Raw genomic sequence first — 22,627 nt, 5'->3', positions numbered from 1 at the left:
AGAGACACACACACACAGAGGGTTAGAGAGACACACACACACAGAGGGTTAGAGAGACACACACACACAGAGGGTTAGAGAGACACACACACACAGAGGGTTAGAGAGACACACACACACAGAGGGTTAGAGAGACACACACACACAGAGGGTTAGAGAGACACACACACACAGAGGGTTAGAGAGACACACACACACAGAGGGTTAGAGAGACACACACACACAGAGGGTTAGAGAGACACACACACACAGAGGGTTAGAGAGACACACACACACAGAGGGTTAGAGAGACACACACACACAGAGGGTTAGAGAGACACACACACACAGAGGGTTAGAGAGACACACACACACAGAGGGTTAGAGAGACACACACACACAGAGGGTTAGAGAGACACACACACACAGAGGGTTAGAGAGACACACACACACAGAGGGTTAGAGAGACACACACACACAGAGGGTTAGAGAGACACACACACACAGAGGGTTAGAGAGACACACACACACAGAGGGTTAGAGAGACACACACACACAGAGGGTTAGAGAGACACACACACACAGAGGGTTAGAGAGACACACACACACAGAGGGTTAGAGAGACACACACACACAGAGGGTTAGAGAGACACACACACACAGAGGGTTAGAGAGACACACACACACAGAGGGTTAGAGAGACACACACACACAGAGGGTTAGAGAGACACACACACACAGAGGGTTAGAGAGACACACACACACAGAGGGTTAGAGAGACACACACACACAGAGGGTTAGAGAGAGACACACACACACAGAGGGTTAGAGAGAGACACACACACAGAGGGTTAGAGAGAGACACACACACAGAGGGTTAGAGAGACACACACACACAGAGGGTTAGAGAGACACACACACACAGAGGGTTAGAGAGACACACACACACAGAGGGTTAGAGAGACACACACACACAGAGGGTTAGAGAGACACACACACACAGAGGGTTAGAGAGACACACACACACAGAGGGTTAGAGAGACACACACACACAGAGGGTTAGAGAGACACACACACACAGAGGGTTAGAGAGACACACACACACAGAGGGTTAGAGAGACACACACACACAGAGGGTTAGAGAGACACACACACACAGAGGGTTAGAGAGAGACACACACACAGAGGGTTAGAGAGAGACACACACACAGAGGGTTAGAGAGAGACACACACACAGAGGGTTAGAGAGAGACACACACACAGAGGGTTAGAGAAAGAGAGACACATAAGGGATAAGAAAGACCATGGGGAGAACAACACATAAGGAGAGATATAGATAGAGAGAGAGACACACACACACACAAGGGGGGAGGGAGAGAGACCACTGCATTTTTAAGTAATAAAACAGAGCTACAGAGAGTTCAGAAAGTGAAGGCAAGCTGTTAAGTTAGTGGGTGTAAAGGTTGAGGAAACAAAATACAAAAACGACCCTGCTGTAAAAGAGTAAAAAAACACTAAACCACATTCATTAAATTATAATTTTCACTAACAGAATCCCTTTCAGTGAAATCGAAGGCTGCAGAACTTACTAAGATGTGGCTAAACACTGCTCATGGACTGCATCTCTCTTCCTGCTCTGCCTCTGTCTGTGTTAAGGAAGTGACAGTGGCACATTCCACTGCACTTAGAGGGGAAGAACAGAACTCTCTCTTTCACTTTAGCAAAGCTAGCAGCTTCACAGCACAGCAACAAAATAAATGAAAGTAGTTTTTTTCCGTTTTTGTTCTGTTTTATATGATTTAACATCCAGCCCCAACCCTAAGTTCCACTTACTAATGCCTCTCACTGGATTGGTTCAGCCCAAATAGGACTGCCTCAAATAAAGCACTTATGGGCCATGCAATGATCTTAACCACTTTCATCCAGTAGATGGCGCAGCATGTTGTGTAATGGTGGGCAGACCTGCTTGTGCCTCTCCATTGCACAACATGTATCTGTGAAGAAAAAAAATGCTGGGGAAAAAAATTGCAATTTTTTATTTTATTTTTTTAAAACCCTTAAAAAAATATATATTTTTGCCCATATGAGAGGTGAAGCACTGCCTCACCTGCCTCTAGTGACTGCACATCACTGCTCAACACCATCTGAGCTTCTCTTCTCTGCTGCAAGCAAAATAGCTGCAAAAAGAGAGCCAACCTCAGCCAGGAGCATGTGGACATGTTTGCATTGAAGTGCAAAAATGTCAAGTTTCTGAAAGAGTGAATAGCAGAATGCTATAAACAGTGATAGTCTACCTCTTTTCAGTTGGTGTTTTTGCTTAATTATAAAAATGTGTTGGTCAAACAGTTGTGTTAATGTAAAGTTTTATATTTGTAACACTCAGTATGTGGATTTTATATTAAATACAGGAAAATGTTTTTTGTTTTGATTTTTAAACCGATTAATCAAAAAAAATTATCCTATTAATAGATTTATGAAAATTGTTAGTTGCAGCCCTGCTCCGACATACAATTATTCTGCTAATGTTGCTTCCAAAGGCAGCTTGGAACTCTGTAGTAAGTGATGCAACAGATGTTAGGCAATTTTTACTCGCAATGTGCTTCAGCATTTGGTGGCTTCACTCTGTTTGCATGGTCTACCACTTTGTGCCTGGGCTGTTGTCTTAGATTCTTCTACTTCAATACTTAGTTGACCAGGGCAGAAATTTCTCAAACTAGCTTGTGGCATCCTATGCACGTGCTATGTTCAAAATCTCTTAGATCTTCTGTTTGACAAATTGTACTGCCAATGTTTTGTCACTGCTATATGCTACATTTGTTTACACCTTTTAGTAAAGGCTGTGGCTAAAACACCTGAAATGAATAATTAGTTTCCACATACTTTTGGCCACATAGTGTAAGGGGAGATAAGGTTGGGGAAGACATGCTGGGAGAGAAAGATTAGAGGGCTTTTAAAAACACGAGGTAGGGAAGTAGATTATAGACCGTGGTCATATGCTAGGACTAGTCAAATTCTTGCCTTCACTTTTGATTTCTGGTTGCATTAATAAAATGTTCCTGTAATGACTATATTATGATTTAAATGGACTGCTTATTTTTATGACATATTTAATTTGTAGATATTGAAGCACAGATCCGGGAAATTCAAGTAAAGAAAGCCGCTCTTGATGAGACAGAAGGAGTTGGTCTTGATTCGACTGATTATTTTGATCAGGAAATTTACGGCGGAAGTGATAGCAGATTTACTGGATATGTGACCTCTATTGCAGCAACTGAACAGGATGATGTAAGAATTATTACTGTATAATTTATAATGTGCCTCTCTAAATTTGTTAGAAAGAAAGGTCTGTAATGCATGGTATTTGAGCCATTTCTTTTAGCAAGGGCTAATATAAACTTTCGCTTCTATGTTCATTGGCTTTTTTTTTTTGGTGACTTACACTACTATAGGAGATAATGTCAAGACTTAAATATTTGTGTAGCCCATGTCACCAGGTCCTCTTAAAGGAACACTGTACTGTAATTAATGTGTTCAAATTATTTATACTAACTGCAGAGTGTTAAATGTATTTGAAATAGTTCATTTTACTTTTATTCTTGCATTTGACAGCTGGTTTTCCTCACCAAAACCACCACTAGAGTTAATAATTCATCACCTAAGTATTGGCCTTTGTGTATATAAATAAAGGACCACTCAATACAATAGACTTGCATAATAAAAAGTCCATAATAAAAAGTCAAGGCAATAACGCCTCAAATAAGATTTATTTATTTTTTTCTGGCAAATTTATTTTTTTCTCCCATTTTCTGTCCCCCTGTATCATGTGACAGACATCAGCCAATCACTTGTGTCCCTTTAATAAAAGGATGTCATCTTTCTGCATACTCAACCCATCTGAATGTGTATGTTCTTGAGAACGAAGGGTTGTGGTTCTAGTGAGCAAAACCAGCAAATTACCTTACGTGCAATACTCTGCAGCTGGGATAGCAAGTTATTGGCAAAACATTAAATATTTTTATTTGCAGAATAAATCTTATTCCTTTAATCAGATGGTAAGAGTCCACAAGCAATGTCGTGTGGGAATATTCCCCTCCTGATCACTAGGAGGCAGCAAGATACCTCAACACACCATAACTTAAAATCCTTCCCATGATCCTTAGTCATTTTTCTTTTGTCTCCTTGATGAGGAGTGAGGTGAAAGTGAAGAGCAAGATCTAATCCTAATTTAAAAGGGAATCCTCTAACTGATCTGAATCCCCCTCACAGTAACCTTTCATTCAGACGGGCAAACAGGGAGTTATTCAGCCAGGCAGTGAAAGATCTTTTCTCATTGAGAAATGTTGCAGGCCTCCCAGGTGAAATGTGGACTTGTCCACCAATCCCCTGAGTTGTGGATTCTGTTAATTCAGAACCTGGGCATTGTGCTCGCACTGATTAAGATGGGCTTGACTGCCGGAAACAAGTTGCTGATGTAAGTCCAGTGGGCAGAGATGCTGAGTAGTAAGTACCTACACCCTAAAAGCCCACCAGCTATTAGTATTAACATGTAGACATGATTCACCTAGTCTGGTGACATATATATTATACACCATACCTTTTTTATACTAGCAGTTTTTTTAGGTTACTGTTAAATTAAGCATAATTGGCTTAACATGCTAAGAATTTTTATTTTGCCTGCTCTAAATTTCTGTTTTTGTTACCTTCCGGTTTTAGCGCACACTGATGGCGCAGGCTATGGGTTATCTGTTTTTGCATGCGTCTTTTCTGTTTTGCAATCCTTTCCTGTTCCTGTGCTGCAGTAACATTCTCAGCATGTAGGAATGTGTTCAGGACCAGTGGAAATGTTAAGGCACTCTGATCATCAGAGCTTATTATATTTAACCATTTGTGTGCTGTTATATGCTATGATACATTGTGTCTTTTTCTCCTCTTTGTGGTTTACTATATGTGTGCTGTATACTGTTTACTTGCTTCTTTTTATCTCTGATACTTTAGTTTGTAAAGATTCATCCCCCCCCCCCGCTCAGCTTTCTACCTCATGAGTGGAATCTGAAGCAAAGAAAAACCCTGTTTAGGGTTAGCAATAGAGTGTGCAAGGGGTTTATACCTTTTTATCAAAGTTGCACCCAGGAGTTCACTTTCACCAAACTTAAAGGGACTCTGAACCCAAATTTTCTTTTGTGATTCAGATAGAGCATGCAATTTTAAGCAACTTTCTAATTTACTCCTATTATCAAAATTTCTTCGTTCCCTTGCTATCTTTATTTAAAAAAGGCATCCTAGCTTTTTTATTAGTTCAGTACTCTGGACAGCACTTTTTTTATTGGTGGATGAATTTATCCACCAATCGGCAAGAACAACCCAGGTTGTTCATCAAAAATGGGCTGGCATCTAAACTTACATTCTTGCATTTCAAATAAAGATACCACGAGAATGAATACAATTTTATAAAAGGAGTAAATTAGAAAGTTGCTTAAAATTTCATGCTCTATCTGAATCACAAAAGAAAAAAAATTTGGGTTCAGTTTCCCTTTTAACCCTTGGAGTGCTAAGCACTTTCCCACCTGAGTGCTAAGCTTTTTTTATTTTTTGAACACTTTTTATTTTTTGAACTTTTTTTTATTTTTTTCAGACCCCGGTGACTTACATTGTTGGAAAGGTTAGGTCTTGGGGGTCTGTAGCTGCTTAGATGCCTGAGATACAGGCTTCTAAGCAGCATGCCCCCTGCTCCTATACTTAACATTGTTAAGTATAAATAAAGTTGTGCGGTGACATCATCATGTTGCGCGTGACGTCACCCCGCAAAACGGGAAGCCCCGGCGATGCCTGTCACTCTACAGGCACGATCGCCGGGGTAGGAGCGGGTGGGAGCCCCCAGATCTCCCTCAAGGTGGGAGAGTGCTAGTGACGGCTCTGAGCCGTCATTAGCACCAGAGTGGGAAACTCTGTGACGGCTCAGAGCCGTGATTAGCACTCAAAGGGTTAAGGATTATATTCTGCTATTAGTGAGGTTTTCACTTATTTACCTTCAGCTGATAAGCGCAGACGCTTGCATGGATTTGAAGTGGTCCTTCTTTGCGCTTTAGCTCTTCAGGGACTTCAGTTACAAGTGTCCACTCTTACCGATTTTATGATAAGGGTGTTTCTCACTCTGAGTATAGTCTCTCGAAATCTCAGGACCTTGCTGCTGTGGCAGAGGACGTGTAATTTAATTTCAGGCTTGAGCACATTCATGCAGTATTGCGGAAAGTTTTAATTTCTTTAGAAGTATAGGAAAGTCTTGCTACAGTCAAGCAACCTGTTAAGAGGATTGATAAAAAATTTTTTTAAGGCAGCTCCAAAGCAGCCTTCCTCTTTTCCCATCTTACAAATTTAAAATCTTTCTTCTCCTTCTGTTAATACAGACATTTGGGAGACTGTTCCTAAGGTAGGTACTGAATGTTTTCGTTCAAGGCCTCCTTGGGGGAAGATTTTTTTCCCCCCCCCCCCCTTTCTCGAGTGCCTCGATCCTTTATTACTCCACAAGACTCTCCCCTAGTTTTGAAAGCTTCAAGCACTCCTTAAAGACTCTTCTGTTTAGGGATGCATACAACCTACACTAACCTTTCTTAATAACAGTTCCTCTCCTCCATTGCTATCCGCCATGAGCCCCCCTTCACAAGAGCTGACTACAACAGTGCGACTCTAGGCAGGGCTCTCTACCAATTTGATCCCTATAATTGCTACCTTGTATACCACCTATGGTTTTTTTTTTTGTTTTTTTTTGCTTGTATAAGAGATTTGGAACTAATCTAATTTTCAAGTCTGTCCTCAGGCCTCCCTAACAGGACAGATGTTCAGGATTACCTTGGTTGAGAGCAGGTAAAATAACCATGTTAACTATTCAGCTGATTATTTCACCTGTGCACCAGTTCAGATATCCTTTAAAAAGGACAGGTTTCTAACTTAAGAGTTAACCTACATATTTTCATCTGGCTTTGTCTCACACTCAAATGGTTCTTTAGTTGCTTCAGAGTCAGTTGGAAAATAAATATACCAAAGAGTTAATTAACCCCTCTGTCTTGTGTGTCTTTTCTGGGGTTCATTAATCAATTCTGTGTCAATGTCCTTGTTTATAACAGAACAGTTTAGACTAAAGCTGCAACAGGTCTGTACTCTTCTGCATCTGAATCCTCTCCCTTTTGTAGATTAGTGCATATAAGTTGTGGGTCTCATGATGGCTGCTTCAGATGCAGATGTTGCATTAATAGAATGGGGACCATGATAATCTGTCTCGGGATTCTTTTAGATCACAAGTCAAGGCAGTCCATAAATTAATGGCAGACTCGCTAGTACCTTGTTCAGAGACTCTTTTCTTCGTCCTGTGTGGGTTGTAAGTGCCACAGATGTCAGCCTGCTAGGTTGATGTGCAGTCCGCGGGACTTGGAGAGAGCAGTTGAGTTTGGTCTCCTCAGGAGGCAAAGTTACCAATAAATGTTCTGAAACTCCATGCAGTCTTCAGGGCTCTCCAGAGTTGGCCCGACCTATTTGTGATGCTATCCAGGGTGATAGCTAGAATCAAAAAGGAACTATTCTCCGCAATGCTGAATGCTCCGATACAGCCTTGCAGGATTTGGTTTGCAAATCTGGTGTAGATGTACTTGTACCCACCATGGAGGCTTCCTCTGAGAAAGGATCTTCTCCCTCCAGGCCCTGATAGAATGCTTAAAGTGTCAGTAAACCTAAAAATAATGTTATATAATTCTGCACATAGTGCAGAATTATATAACATTATTTTACTGCTATAGTTCTAAAACCCTTTTTTCCCTTTTAATAATTAAAAAACATGCCGCTTTTACAGACCCGCTCTCTGCTGAGCGGGTCTGTTTTTTTTAGTCAGCGCATCGGGCCAGCTGTATAGTCACAGCCCGGCTCGACCGCGCCATAAGATTAAGTGCAGCTCCTATGGGCCTCGTCAGTGAGGTGCAGCCACATTCCTCTAAGCACACTGGGCAAGGAGTCCACGTCTGGTTTCCCCCATCACCCATAGGGAGACTACCCCAGGGTCATAATAATTTGCATACGAAGAGAGAAGCGCTCTACCAGGAACGAACAACAGCTCAGTGGCTTGTTCTATGGCGATTTACCACCCGGAAGCAGCCTCTTTTAGACCAGTGTGCTTTTCACAGAAGAAAACTTTCCTGAAGTATATCAGTCTGATCCTGCCAAGGAAGGTCAGTCCAGCCCCGAAATACCAGGCAATTCTCCTCTGAACAAGGAACATGACAACCCCAGACGATATATATATATATATATATACGCACACACTTAATTTAGTTTAAAGGGGGTACAAGGTAACATAAGGCATGGAAACATGTAGGCATAGACATCCAAGTTGGAATTCAATTTAATCACCTTACAGTATAGAGCTTTGTACACATCGAGTAACCTAACCATACATACCTATCCACATAGCCTTGCTAGTTGAAACTAGAACTGAGAGAGACAAATATGTAAGTGTGGCAGTTTAAGCCACCTAATGAAACTGAGTGAATCAGGGTATGAACAATATGGGTACCAGCCAGAGACGGTAAACACACTCATGTGTGAACAGAATATGTAAAGGGTAACAGTGTATATGGAGCAGGCACTCACAAGGTGCTTAAAGATGGAATATAATATACACAGTATAGAAATGAGCATAAGCAAAATACTATTATATGCAAATGGTGGTTACAGTGCATGTTTTATATTGTGAAAAAACAATAAGATCCCAATCACTGAGGAGAAAGATACTTAAACCCACAGCGCTGTAGATACAGCTTAAAATAGTGAGAAAGATAGTAACAAATAATTAGATGTTACTAACAGACTAAGTGGCTTAAATTAAACAATTGTTTGTCATGTAATGTATGACAGATGTGCTTTTACAATTGGCCACCAAATGAATAGTAGTATATAGTTAAAAAAGATATTTATTAAGACAATATTTACCACCATGTTTTATATTGTGTCACTGCCAGTGATTAATTAGATCAAATTCAGAGTTGTAATAAGGCATGCAAAACCTTTTGTGTGTGGTTTTCTCGCAAATGTTACCGTTGGAATAGTTTTAAAATTTCTAGAGCTCTTGAGTTCCTTTAGGAAGGCTTAAAGTAATGGTAAATCCAATTTGTATAACAAACACTAGGATTTACCATCACAAAAAATAAACGTTTGTTTTTTACAAAAGACGAGAGAAACTATTAAACGCACTCTAACACTGCTCCTCCAGCGGCCCACGGTACAGCGTATTCTCCGATGAGGTGACATTTTCACTTCTACATTAGTAGCTGTGCTAGAATGTCAGTTGAAACGAACTGCTATTGAAACGAACTGCTATTGGTCTAGAGGTGGAAACGTCACCTCATTGAAGAAAGTGATGTGCCATGGGCGGCCAGAGGCGCAATGTTAGTGATCTTCTTCCTTACTAGGAAATCCTAGTGTTTATTTAAAGTGATGGCAAAACCCAAGCGTATAACAAAGATTTTATCAGCCAGTCCTCTAAATGGTCAGATTTCAGCTTTTTCTGTTTTTTTATTTTTTTCATGCGAAAATTGCTAAAATTCCTGACTTTCAAGGCTTTGTTTGGGTTCTTCTAAGGATAAAACAAGTTATTTGTCCAGTTTCTCCTCCTTGGAATCTGAATTTGGTTTTAAGGGTTATTTGAGCTTCTCCTTTTGAGCCAATGCATGGTTTGGTCCATCGGCTTTTATGTTGAAAGGTACTTTTTTTTTTTTTTTTTTTTCTAGCTATTAAATTGTTAGAAGTCTCTGAGCTTTCAGCTTTGTCTTGCAAACCTCCTTTTCTGATTTCTTAATCAGGATATGGCTGTTCGTTGCACTAGTTGTTCTTTTCTTCCTAAAGTGGTATCTATAGATACCATCAATCAGGGAATTCTAAGAATCATCTTCTTCACAACTTGGATGTTGTAAGAGCTCTTTTAATATGTGGAAACCACAAAAGATTTCTTCTTCCTTCTTCTTTGTCAGCAAAGTTCTTCGACCCGTAGTGCCTGAATACCAACATCCAGCCTTCAATTTATGTCCCCCTATTCTCGTGGACATAGTGATGAGATTCCACAAACCTGCTCCCTTTCTTTTTGTTCGTGTGGTGGCAGTACTTGTTTTGCACTTCTCTGCCCCATTTATCTTTCCTGCTTTTATTTTTTCCCTCATCTATTTGGCTATATGTATTACTGAGGGTCATTGGAAGTGGGAGAGATTTAAAGCCCTAGTGTGTTGGAGTGTCTTTTGCCTCATCCTAGTGGTAAGGTTGGGAATATTCCCACACGTGATGGCTTGTGGACTCTCGCCATCATGAAATACATTAATTTATCAGGTAAGCATAATTTTTCTTTTTGGGCTTCTAGAGGCTTCTCAATGTCTATCAATATATCTTTGAGATTTGCCCCATCAACAAATACGCATTAAAGGAATGTGAAACCCAAACTTTTGTTTCATGATTCAGGTATTACATACATTTGTTTTAAACAACTTTCCAATTAACATTTATATAATTTGCTTTAATCTTGGTATCTTTTGTTGAAAAGCATACCTATGTGGGCTCAGGATCAGGGAGCTAGCTGCTGATTTGTTGCTTCAGATATATGCCTCTTGTTTGCTCACTGATGTGTTCAGCTAGCTCCCAGTAGTGCATTGCTGCTGCTTTAAAAAAAGGAGTGAAGTAAAATTGAGAATAGAAGTAAATTGGAAAGTTAATACAATGTATGTTCTATCTGAATCACCAACAACATTTCTCTTGTAAGGTGTATCCAGTCCACGGATTCATCCTTTACTTGTGGGATATTCTCCTTCCTAACAGGAAGTGGCAAAGAGAGCACACAGCAGAGCTGTCCATATAGCTCCACCCCCCAGTCATTCTCTTTGCCGGCTCTAAGCAATAGGGTCTCTCTCGGAAGGATAAAGTGAATGTGGTGTTAGATTTGTAGTTTTTGTTCTACAAGCAAAAGTTTATTTTTAAATGGTACCGGTTTGTACTATTTACTCTCCAGCAGAAACGGGATGAAGATTTCTGCAGAGAGGAAGATGATTTTTAGCATGTTGTAACTAAAATCCACTGCTGTTCCCACACAGGACTGAGGAGTACAAGAAAACTTCAGTTTGGGGGAACGGTTTGCAGATTAGGCTGCAATAAGGTATGTTCAGTCATTTTTCTCAAACATTGGTGTGTCCGGTCCACGGCGTCATCCTTACTTGTGGGAATATCTCTTCCCCAACAGGAAATGGCAAAGAGTCCCAGCAAAGCTGGCCATATAGTCCCTCCTAGGCTCCGCCCACCCCAGTCATTCTCTTTGCCGTTGCACAGGCAACATCTCCACGGAGATGGTTAAGAGTATGTGGTGTTTAGTTGTAGTTTTTTATTCTACTATCAAGAGTTTGTTATTTTAAAATAGTGCTGGTATGTACTATTTACTCTGAAACAGAAAAAGATGAAGAATTCTGTTTGTGAGAGGAAGATGATTTTAGCAGACAGTAACTAAAATCCTTTGCTGTTTTCCACATAGGACTGTTGAGATGAAGTAACTTCAGTTGGGGGAAACAGTTAGCAGACTTTTCTGCTTAAGGTATGACTAGCCATATTTCTAACAAGACTGTGTAATGCTGGAAGGCTGTCATTTCCCCTCATGGGGACCGGTAAGCCATTTTCTTAGTCTCAAGCAGAATAAAGGGCTTAATATGGGCTATAAAACTGGTAGACACTTTTATGGGCAAAATCGATTGCTTTTTTTGGGCATTTTATACATGTTTATGCTGTAATTCACACTTATAAACTTGGGGAACGTTTTTTAACGTCAGGCACTATGTTAGACACCTTTTCCAGTCAGGAAGGGCCTTCCCAGTTGTAGGCTGAGCCTCATTTTCGCGCCATTACTGCGCAGTTGTTTTTGAGAGCAAGACATGCAGATGCATGTGTGAGGATCTGAAAATAGTTGGAAAAGTTCCTAGAAGGCGTCATTTGGTATCGTATTCCCCTCTGGGCTTGGTAAAGTCGCAGCAAAGGCTGTAGCTGGGACTGTAGTGGGGTTAAATCTGTAACCGGCTCCGGTTTCGTTATTTTAAGGGTTAAAGCTCTGAAATTTGGTGTGCAATACTTTTAATGCTTTAAGACACTGTGGTGAAATTTTGGTAAATTTTGAACAATTCCTTCATATTGTTTCACATATTCAGTAATAAAGTGTGCTCTGTTTAAAATTTAAAGAGACAGTAACGGTTTTGTTTTAAAACGGTTTTTGTGCTTTATTGACAAGTTTTAGCCTGTTTAACATGTCTGTGCCTTCAGAGAAGCTATGTTCTATATGTATGAAAGTCAATGTGTCTCCCCCTTCAAAATTGTGTGATAATTGTGCCATAGCGTCCAAACAAAGTAAGGACAGTACTGTCACAGATAATGAAGTTGCCCAAGATGATTCATCAGATGAAGGGAGTAGACATGGTTCTACATCATCTCCTTCTGTGTCTACACCAGTTTTGCCCACGCAGGAGGCCCCTAGTACTTCTAGCGCGCCAATGCTTATTACTATGCAACAATTGACTGCTGTAATGGATTACTCCATAGCAAATATTTTATCCAAAATGCCTGCATATCAGAGAAAGCGCGATTGCTCTGTTTTAAACACTGAAGAGCAGGAGGGCGCTGATGATAATTGCTCTGTCATACCCTCACACCAATCTGAAGGTGCCATGAGGGAGGTTTTGTCAGATGGGGAAATTTCAGATTCAGGAAAAATTTATCAACATGGCTGAACCTGATGTTGTGACATTTAAATTTAAATTAGAACATCTCTGCGCACTGCTTAAAGAGGTGTTATCTACTCTGGATGATTGTGACAACCTGGTCATTCCAGAAAAATTATGCAAGATGGACAAGTTCGTAGAGGTTCCGGTGCACCCCGACGCTTTTCCTATACCCAAGCGGGTGGCGGACATAGTGAATAAGGAGTGGGAGAAGCCCGGCATACCTTTTGTTCCCCCTCCTATATTTAAGAAATTATTTCCTATGGTCGACCCCAGAAAGGACTTATGGCAGACAGTCCCTAAGGTCGAGGGGGCAGTTTCTACTCTAAACAAGCGCACTACTATTCCTATCGAGGATAATTGTGCTTTCAAAGAAAGGTTACCTTCTTCAACCCATTTCGTGCATTGTTCCTGTCACTACAGCAGCGTGGTTCTGGTTCGAGGAACTGGAGACTCCATATGAGGAGGTTATGGACCGAGTTCACGCACTTAAGTTGGCTAACTCTTTTATTTTAGATGCCGCTTTGCAATTAGCTAGATTAGCGGCGAAAAATTCAGGGTTTGCAATTGTGGCGCGCAGAGCGCTTTGGCTAAAGTCTTGGTCAGCGGATGTATCATCCAAGACAAAATTGCTTAATATCCCCTTCAAGGGTAAAACTCTCTTTGGGCCAGAATTGAAAGAGATTATCTCAGACATCACTGGGGGAAAGGGCCACGCCCTCCCACAAGATAGGCCTTTCAAAGCCAAGAATAAGTCTAATTTTCGTTCCTTTCGTAATTTCAGGAACGGACCGGCCTCTAATTCTGCATCCTCTAAGCAAGTGGGTAATACCTCACAGACCAAACCAGCCTGGAAACCGATGCAAGGCTGGAACAAGGGTAAGCAGGCCAAGAAGCCTGCCACTGCTAACAAAACAGCATGAAGGAGTAGCCCCCGATCCGGGACCGGATCTAGTGGGGGGCAGACTCTCTCTCTTTGCTCAGGCTTGGGCAAGAGATGTTCAGGATCCCTGGACGCTAGAAATAGTTTCTCAGGGTTATTTTCTGGAATTCAAAGAACTACCCCAAGGGGAAGGTTCCACATGTCTCACTTATCCTCAAACCAAATAAAGAGACAGGCGTTCTTACATTGTGTAGAAGACCTGTTAAAGATGGGAGTGATACACCCAGTTCCAATGACGGAACAAGGAATGGGATTTTACTCAAATCTGTTCGTAGTTCCCAAAAATGAGGGAACCTTCAGACCAATTCTGGATTTAAAGATCCTAAACAAATTTCTCAGGGTGCCATCGTTCAAAATGGAAACCATTCGAACGATTCTACCTACAATCCAGGAAGGTCAATTGATGCGTACCTACATATTCCTATCCACAAAGAACATCATCAGTTCCTAAGGTTCGCCTTTCTGGACAAACATTACCAGTTTGTGGCCCTCCCATTCGGGTTAGCCACTGCTCCAAGGATTTTCACAAAGGTACTCGGATCCCTTCTAGCGGTTCTAAGACCGAGGGGCATTGCAGTAGTACCATACTTGGACGACATTCTAATACAAGCGTCGTCCCTGTCAACAGCAAAGGCTCATACAGACATCGTTCTGGCCTTTCTCAGATCTCACGGATGGAAGGTGAACATAGAAAAAAGTTCTCTGTCTCCGTCGACAAGAGTTCCCTTCTTGGGAACAATAATAGATTCCTTAGAAATGAGGATTTTTCTGACAGATGTCAGAAAGTCAAAACTTCTATGCGCTTGTCAAGTTCTTCATTCTGTTCCACGTCCTTCCATAGCTCAGTGCATGGAAGTAGTAGGGTTGATGGTTGCAGCAATGGACATAGTTCCTTTTGCGCGAATTCATCTAAGACCATTACAACTGTGCATGCTGAAACAGTGGAATGGGGACTATACAGACTTGTCTCCAGTGATTCAAGTAGATCAGAAGACCAGAGATTCACTCCGTTGGTGGCTAACCCTGGACCACCTATCCCAGGGAATGAGCTTCCGCAGACCAGAGTGGGTCATCGTCACGACCGACGCCAGTCTAGTGGGCTGGGGCGCGGTCTGGGAATCCCTGAAAGCTCAGGGACTATGGTCTCGGGAGGAGTCTCTTCTCCCGATAAACATTCTGGAACTAAGAGCGATATTCAATGCTCTCAGGGCTTGGCCTCAGCTTGCAAAGGCCAGATTCATAAGATTCCAATCAGACAACATGACGACTGTTGCGTATATCAATCATCAGGGGGGAACAAGGAGTTCCCTGGCGATGAAAGAAGTGACCAAAATAATACAATGGGCGGAGGATCACTCCTGCCACCTATCTGCGATCCACATCCCAGATGTGGAAAACTGGGAAGCGGATTATCTGAGTCGTCAGACATTCCATCCGGGGGAGTGGGAACTCCACCCGGAGATCTTTGCCCAGTTGACTCAATTATGGGGCATTCCAGACATGGATCTGATGGCGTCTCGTCAGAACTTCAAGGTTTCTTGCTACGGGTCCAGATCCAGAGATCCCAAGGCGACTCTAGTGGATGCACTAGTAGCGCCTTGGACCTTCAACCTAGCTTATGTGTTTCCACCGTTTCCTCTCATTCCCAGGCTGGTAGCCAGGATCAAACAGGAGAGGGCCTCGGTGATCTTGATAGCTCCTGCGTGGCTACGCAGGACTTGGTATGCAGACCTGGTGAATATGTCATCGGTTCCACCATGGAAGCTACCTTTGAGACAGGACCTTCTTGTTCAGGGTCCATTCGAACATCCAAATCTGGTCTCCCTCCAGCTGACGGCTTGGAGATTGAACGCTTGATTCTATCAAAGCGTGGGTTTTCAGATTCTGTGATAGATATTCTGGTTCAAGCCAGAAAACCGGTAACTAGAAAGATTTACCATAAAATATGGAAAAGATATATCTGCTGGTGTGAATCCAAGGGATTCCCATGGAATAAGATAAAAATTCCTAAGATTCTTTCCTTTCTACAAGAAGGTTTGGATAAAGGATTATCTGCGAGTTCTCTAAAGGGACAGATTTCTGCTTTATCTGTCTTACTACACAAACGACTGGCAGCTATGCCAGATGTTCAAGCATTTGTTCAGGCTCTGGTTAGGATCAAGCCTGTTTACAGACCTTTGACTCCTCCCTGGAGTTTAAATCTAGTTCTTTCAGTTCTTCAAGGGGTTCCGTTTGAACCTTTACATTCCATAGATATTAAGTTGTTATCTTGGAAAGTTTTGTTTTTGGTTGCTATTTCTTCTGCTAGAAGAGTTTCTGAGTTATCTGCTCTGCAGTGTACTCCGCCCTATCTGGTGTTCCATTCAGATAAGGTTGTTATTTAGAAGCTACAAAAGAGTTCAGACAAACTTCTTCTCTGTTTGTCGTCTATTCTGGTAAAAGGAGAGGTCAAAAAGCAACTTCTACCTCTCTTTCCTTTTGGCTTAAAAGCATCATCCGATTGGCTTATGAGACTGCCGGACGGCAGCCTCCTGAAAGAATCACAGCTCACTCCACTAGGGCTGTAGCTTCCACATGGGCCTTCAAGAACGAGGCTTCTGTTGATCAGATATGTAAGGCAGCGACTTGGTCTTCACTGCACACTTTTGCCAAATTTGACAAATTTGATACTTTTGCTTCTTCGGAGGCTATTTTTGGGAGAAAGGTTTTGCAAGCTGTGGTGCCTTCCGTTTAGGTAACCTGATTTGCTCCCTCCCTTCATCCGTGTCCTAAAGCTTTGGTATTGGTTCCCACAAGTAAGGATGACGCCGTGGACCGGACACACCAATGTTGGAGAAAACAGAATTTATGCTTACCTGATAAATTACTTTCTCCAACGGTGTGTCCGGTCCACGGCCCGCCCTGGTTTTTTAATCAGGTCTGATGAATTATTTTCTCTAACTACAGTCACCACGGTACCCTATGGTTTCTCCTATTTTTTCCTCCTGTCAGTCGGTCGAATGACTGGGCTGGGCGGAGCCTAGGAGGGACTATATGGCCAGCTTTGCTGGGACTCTTTGCCATTTCCTGTTGGGGAAGAGATATTCCCACAAGTAAGGATGACGCCGTGGACCGGACACACCGTTGGAGAAAGTAATTTATCAGGTAAGCATAAATTCTGTTATTGCTAGAAAAGGACTGATAATATCCCCATGAGGGAAGGGTAAGCTTTATTCAGAGACTAAGTATGGAATTACAAGCTTACATAACAGGGCTAATTTATGCTGGTTGACACTTTTTTTTATGGGTTGACACTTTTTTATGGCAAATGGCTTTTACTTATAAACATCGTTTTTGAGACACTTAGAAGGTCCCTTTGGGTTTCTTTCAGGGGTTGTTACCCACATGGCTAATATTAGAACTCCTAGGAGTGTTTCTTTAGGCCTCACAGCACCGGAGTAAGGTGGGAGGGGCCTATTTTCACGCCTCGGATGCGCAGTTAGATTGACTAGATCTTCAGGCTGTGTTCACATGGTGGCTCCTGCTACAGTTTGAGGACCCATAAGAAGCTTTTTCCCCATAAATCCGACTCCTAAGGGAAGGTAGGGCCACAGCAGAGCTGTGGCAAGGTGCTAAATTTGTTTTAACCGGTCTGTTAGCTTACTATTGATCCGGTTTGGGCATTAAGGGGTTAATCTATTTTTTTGCTAGTTGTGCAATCTTACCAATGCTTTAGGTACATACTGTGAAAATTTCAGAAAGTTTGGTGCATTTTTCACTGTTTTGGAAAATTGTGTGCCTTTTTTATTTCTTAAAGGCACAGTAAGTTTTTTTTGCAAAGTGTGTTTTTGCTTGATTATTGTGATTTCTAAGCCTGTTTGTCTTACTACTAGTCTGTTAAACATGTCTGTCACCAAGGAAAATCCTTGTTCAATGTGTTTAGAAGCCATGGTGGAACCCCCTCTCAAAATGTGTCCCACGTGTACTGATATGTCTATACATTTTAAAGACCATATTGTTGCACTTAAAAATGTGGCCCAAGATGATTCTCAGACGGAAGGTAATGAGGTTAGCCCGTTGACCTCTCCCCAAGTATCACAACCAGTTACGCTCGCTCAAGCGACGCCTAGCACCTCTAGCGCTTCTAACTCTTTTACCTTACAAGATTTGGCGGCAGTTATGGATAATACCCTCTCAGTATTTTTATCTAAGCTGCCCGTGTTACCTGCAAAGCGTGATAGCTCTGTTTTAAGATTATGAGCATTCTGACGCTTTAGTAGCCGTATCCGATATACACTCACAACGCTCTGAAATGGGGGCGAGGGATGTGCTGTCTGAGGGAGAAATTTCCGATTCGGGAAAGGTTGCTCCTCAGACAGACTCAGATACGTTGGCTTTTAAACTAGAACACCTCCGTTTATTACTCAGGGAGGTATTAGTTACTCTGGATGACTGTGACCCTTTGGTGGTTCCAGAGAAATTGTGTAAAATGGACAAGTACCTAGAAGTTCCTGTTTACACTGATGTGTTCCCGGTCCCTAAGAGGATTGCGGATATAGTAACTAGGGAGTGGGATAGACCAGGTATTCCGTTTGTTCCCCCTCCTGTTTTTAAGAAAATGTTCCCCATATCTGACACCACGCGGGACTCGTGGCAGACGGTCCCTAAGGTGGAGGGGGCTGTTTCTTCACTTACTAAACGCACAACTATACCAATTGAGGACAGTTGTGCTTTTAAAGACCCTATGGATAAAAAGTTAGAGGGTTTACTTAAGAATATTTTTGTTCATCAAGGTTTTCTTCTCCAACCTATAGCGTGCATTGTTCCTGTAACTACTGCAGCTGCTTTCTGGTTCGAGGCGCGCTGGAAGATGCGCTCCAGACGGAGACCTCAAATGAGGATGATATGGACAGAATTAAGGCTCTTAAGCTGGCTAATTCTTTTATCACAGATGCCGCTTTCCAACTAGCTAAGTTAGCGGCAAAGAATTCAGTTTTCGCCATTCTGGCGCGCAAAGCGCTATGGCTCAAGTCCTGGTCGGCCGATGTGTCGTCAAAATCCAAACTGCTGAACATCCCTTTCAAAGGAAAGACCCTTTTCGGGCCTGATTTGAAAGAGATTATCTCAGAAATCACTGGGGGAAAAGGCCATGCTCTCCCTCAGGACAAGTCCTTTAAGACAAAGAGCAAACAAAATAATTTTCGTTCCTTTCGAAATTTCAGGAGCGCTCTCGCTTCATCCTCCCCTGTTGCAAAGCAAGAGGGTAACACTTCACAACCCAGGGCAGCCTGGAAACTTTACCAGGGCTGGAACAAGGGTAAACAGGCCAAGAAGCCTGCAGCTGCCTCCAAGACAGCATGAAGGGGTAGCCCCCGATCCGGGACCGGATCTAGTAGGGGGCAGACTCTCTCTCTTCACTCAGGCCTGCGCAAGAGATGTACACGATCCCTGGGCCTTAGAGATTGTATCCCAGGGATATCTTCTAGAATTCAAAAACTCCCCTTCAAGGGCAAGGTTCCATATTTCTCGTCTGTCTACAGACACGACAAAGAAAGAGGCGTTCTTACGCTGTGTAGAAGACCTACATACAATGGGAGTGATCCACCCAGTTCCAATTGCGGAACAAGGGCTGGGATTTTACTCAAACCTGTTTGTGGTTCCCAAAAAAGAAGGAACTTTCAGACCAATCCTGGATCTCAAAATTCTAAACAAATTCCTCAGAGTCCCATCATTCAAAATGGAGACCATTCGGACAATCTTACCAATGATCCAGGAGGGTCAATATATGACTACCGTGGATCTAAAGGATGCGTATCTACACATTCCTATCCACAAAGATCATCACCAGTTTCTCTGGTTTGCCTTTCTGGACAAGCATTTTCAGTTTGTGGCTCTCCCTTTCGGGTTGGCCACTGCTCCCAGAATTTTCACAAAGGTGCTAGGGTCCCTCCTGGCGGTGCTAAGACCGCGGGGCATAGCAGTGGCGCCTTATCTAGACGACATCTTAATTCAGGCGTCAACTTTCCAAAGAGCCAAGTCTCACACGGAAATCGTAGTGGCCTTTCTGAGGTCTCACGGGTGGAAAGTGAACATCAAAAAGAGTTCTCTCTCCCCCCTCACAAGAGTTCCATTCCTAGGAACACTAATAGACTCGGTAGAAATGAAAATATTTCTGACGGAGGTCAGAAAGTTAAAACTCTTAACTACTTGCCGAGCTCTTCATTCCATTCCTCGGCCTTCTGTAGCTCAGTGCATGGAGACAATCGGACTAATGGTAGCGGCAATGGGCATAGTCCCTTTTGCACGGATACCCCTCAGAAAAATTCAACTATGCATGCTCAAACAGTGGAATGGGGATTATGCAGATTTGTCTCCTCAAATACAGTTGGACCAGGGGACCAGAGATTCTCTTCTCTGGTGGTTGTCTCAGGATCACCTGTCTCAGGGAATGTGTTTCCGCAGACCAGAGTGGATCATCGTAACGACTGACGCCAGTCTGTTGGGCTGGGGTGCTGTCTGGGACTCCCTGAAAGCTCAGGGCTTATGGTCTCAGGAAGAAGCTCTTCTCCCGATAAACATTCTGGATCTGAGGGCGATATTCAACGCTCTTCAGGCATGGCCTCAGCTAGCTGCGGCCAAATTCATCAAATTTCAGTTGGACAACATCACGACTGTAGCTTACATCAACCATCAAGGGGGAACAAGGAGTCCCCTAGCAATGATGGAAGTAACCAAAATAATCAGGTGGGCGGAGGATCACTCTTGCCACCTCTCAGCAATTCACATCCCAGGAGTAGACAACTGGGAAGCAGATTTTCTAAGTCAGACTTTTCATCCGGGGGAGTGGGAACTCCACCCGGAGGTATTTGCCCAGCTGACTCGGCTATGGGGCACTCCAGAATTGGATCTGATGGCGTCCCGTCAGAATGCCAAACTTCCTCTTTACGGGTCCAGGTCCCGGGATACCCAGGCGGTGTTGATAGATGCTCTAGCAGCGCCTTGGTCCTTCAATCTGGCCTATGTGTTTCCACCGTTTCCTCTCCTTCCTCGTCTGGTTGCCAGAGTCAAGCAGGAGAGCGCGTCTTTGATTCTAATAGCGCCTGCGTGGCCATGCAGGACTTGGTATGCAGACCTAGTGGACATGTCATCCGTTCCACCATGGACTCTGCCAATGAGGCAGGACCTTCTACTTCAAGGTCCTTTCAAACATCCAAATCTAATTTCTCTGCGTCTGACTGCTTGGAGATTGAACGCCTAATTCTATCTAAGCGTGGTTTCTCTGAGTCGGTTATAGATACCCTGATTCAGGCTAGAAAGCCTGTCGCCAGGAAAATCTACCATAAGATTTGGCGAAAATATCTTTGTTGGGGCGAATCCAAGGGTTACTCATGGAGTAAGATTAGGATTCCTAGGATATTGTCCTTTCTCCAAGAAGGATTGGAGAAAGGATTATCAGCTAGTTCCTTAAAAGGACAGATATCTGCTTTGTCTATTCTTTTACACAAATGTCTGGCAGAGGTACCAGACGTTCAAGCGTTTAGTCAGGCTTTAGTCAGAATCAAGCCTGTTTATAGAACTGTGGCTCCGCCATGGAGTCTGAATTTAGTTCTTTCAGTTCTGCAAGGGGTACCGTTTGAACCTTTTACATTCCATAGATATTAAACTTTTATATTGGAAAGTTTTTTGTTTTTGGTAGCTATCTCTTCTGCTCGAAGAGTTGCAGAGTTATCTGCTTTGCAGTGTGACTCACCTTACTTGGTGTTCCACGCAGATAAGGTAGTTTTGCGTACCAAACCCGGTTTTCTTCCTAAGGTTGTGTCTAATAAGAATATTAATCAGGAAATTGTTGTTCCTTCTCTGTATCCTAATCCCTCTTCGAAGAAGGAACGTCTGTTACACAATCTTGATGTGGTTCGTGCTTTAAAGTTCCATTTACAAGCAACTAAGGATTTCAGACAAACAACTTCATTGTTTGTCATCTATTCTGGTAAGAGGAGAGGTCAGAAGGCGACTGCTACCTCTCTTTCCTTTGGCTGAAAAGCATCATCCGTCTGGCCTATGAGACTGCTGGCCAGCAGCCTCCTGAATCAATTACTGCTCATTCTACCAGAGCAGTGGCTTCCACATGGGCTTTTAAAAATGAGGCTTTTGTTGAACAGATTTGTAAGACAGTGACTTGGTCTTCGCTGCATACTTTTTCCAAATTTTACAAATTCGATACTTTTGCTTCTTCTGAGGCTATTTTTGGGAGAAAGGTTTTACAAGCAGTGGTGCCTTCCGTTTAAGGTACCTGTCTTGTTCCCTCCCTTCATCCGTGTCCTAAAGCTTTGGTATTTGTATCCCACAAGTAAAGGATGAATCCGTGGACTGGATACACCTTACAAGAGAAAACGGAATTTATGCTTACCTGATAAATTACTTTCTCTTGTGGTGTATCCAGTCCACGGCCCGCCCTGGCTATTAAGTCAGGTAGATTTTTTGTTTAAACTAGTCACCACTGCACCCTATGGTTTCTCCTTTTTCTTCCTAACCTCCGGTCGAATGACTGGGGGATGGAGCTATATGGACAGCTCTGCTGTGTGCTCTTTTTGCCACTTCCTGTTAGGAAGGAGAATATCCCACAAGTAAAGGATGAATCCGTGGACTGGATACACCACAAGAGAAAGTAATTTATCAGGTAAGCATAAATTCTGTTTTTTTGGGTTTCATGTCCCTTTTTAATACATCAGAAACCGTTAAGCATATGTTAGTATTTCAACTAGAGTCCATTTAAACTGCTGCTGCTACGTTTTTGTTTTGATGCAATACATTTATTTTTCCTTTATATGCATAATGTCTGCCTTTTAATGTCCTTAGGGGTCGATTTATCATGCTGTGGCAGATGGGCCCACTTACGCCCCTGTCTATGCCTCTGACGGGCTGAATTCCGCTGGTGGAATTCAGCATTGTA

General features: G+C 42.6%; 1 protein-coding gene across 1 annotated transcript in view; it reads left to right on the top strand.

The window, feature by feature from the left end:
* SF3B1 (splicing factor 3b subunit 1) overlaps nt 1–22,627 on the top strand; it is a 143,148-nt gene that overhangs the window by 54,736 nt on the left and 65,785 nt on the right. The window contains exon 2 of the mRNA XM_053698558.1: nt 3,098–3,264. Coding sequence (XP_053554533.1) covers nt 3,098–3,264 — 167 coding nt within the window. The remainder of the gene's footprint in view (nt 1–3,097; nt 3,265–22,627) is intronic.

This window comes from Bombina bombina, chromosome 1, assembly GCF_027579735.1.
Source record: "Bombina bombina isolate aBomBom1 chromosome 1, aBomBom1.pri, whole genome shotgun sequence".
NCBI lineage: Eukaryota > Metazoa > Chordata > Amphibia > Anura > Bombinatoridae > Bombina > Bombina bombina.
This window is presented reverse-complemented; position numbering and strand designations above follow the sequence as displayed.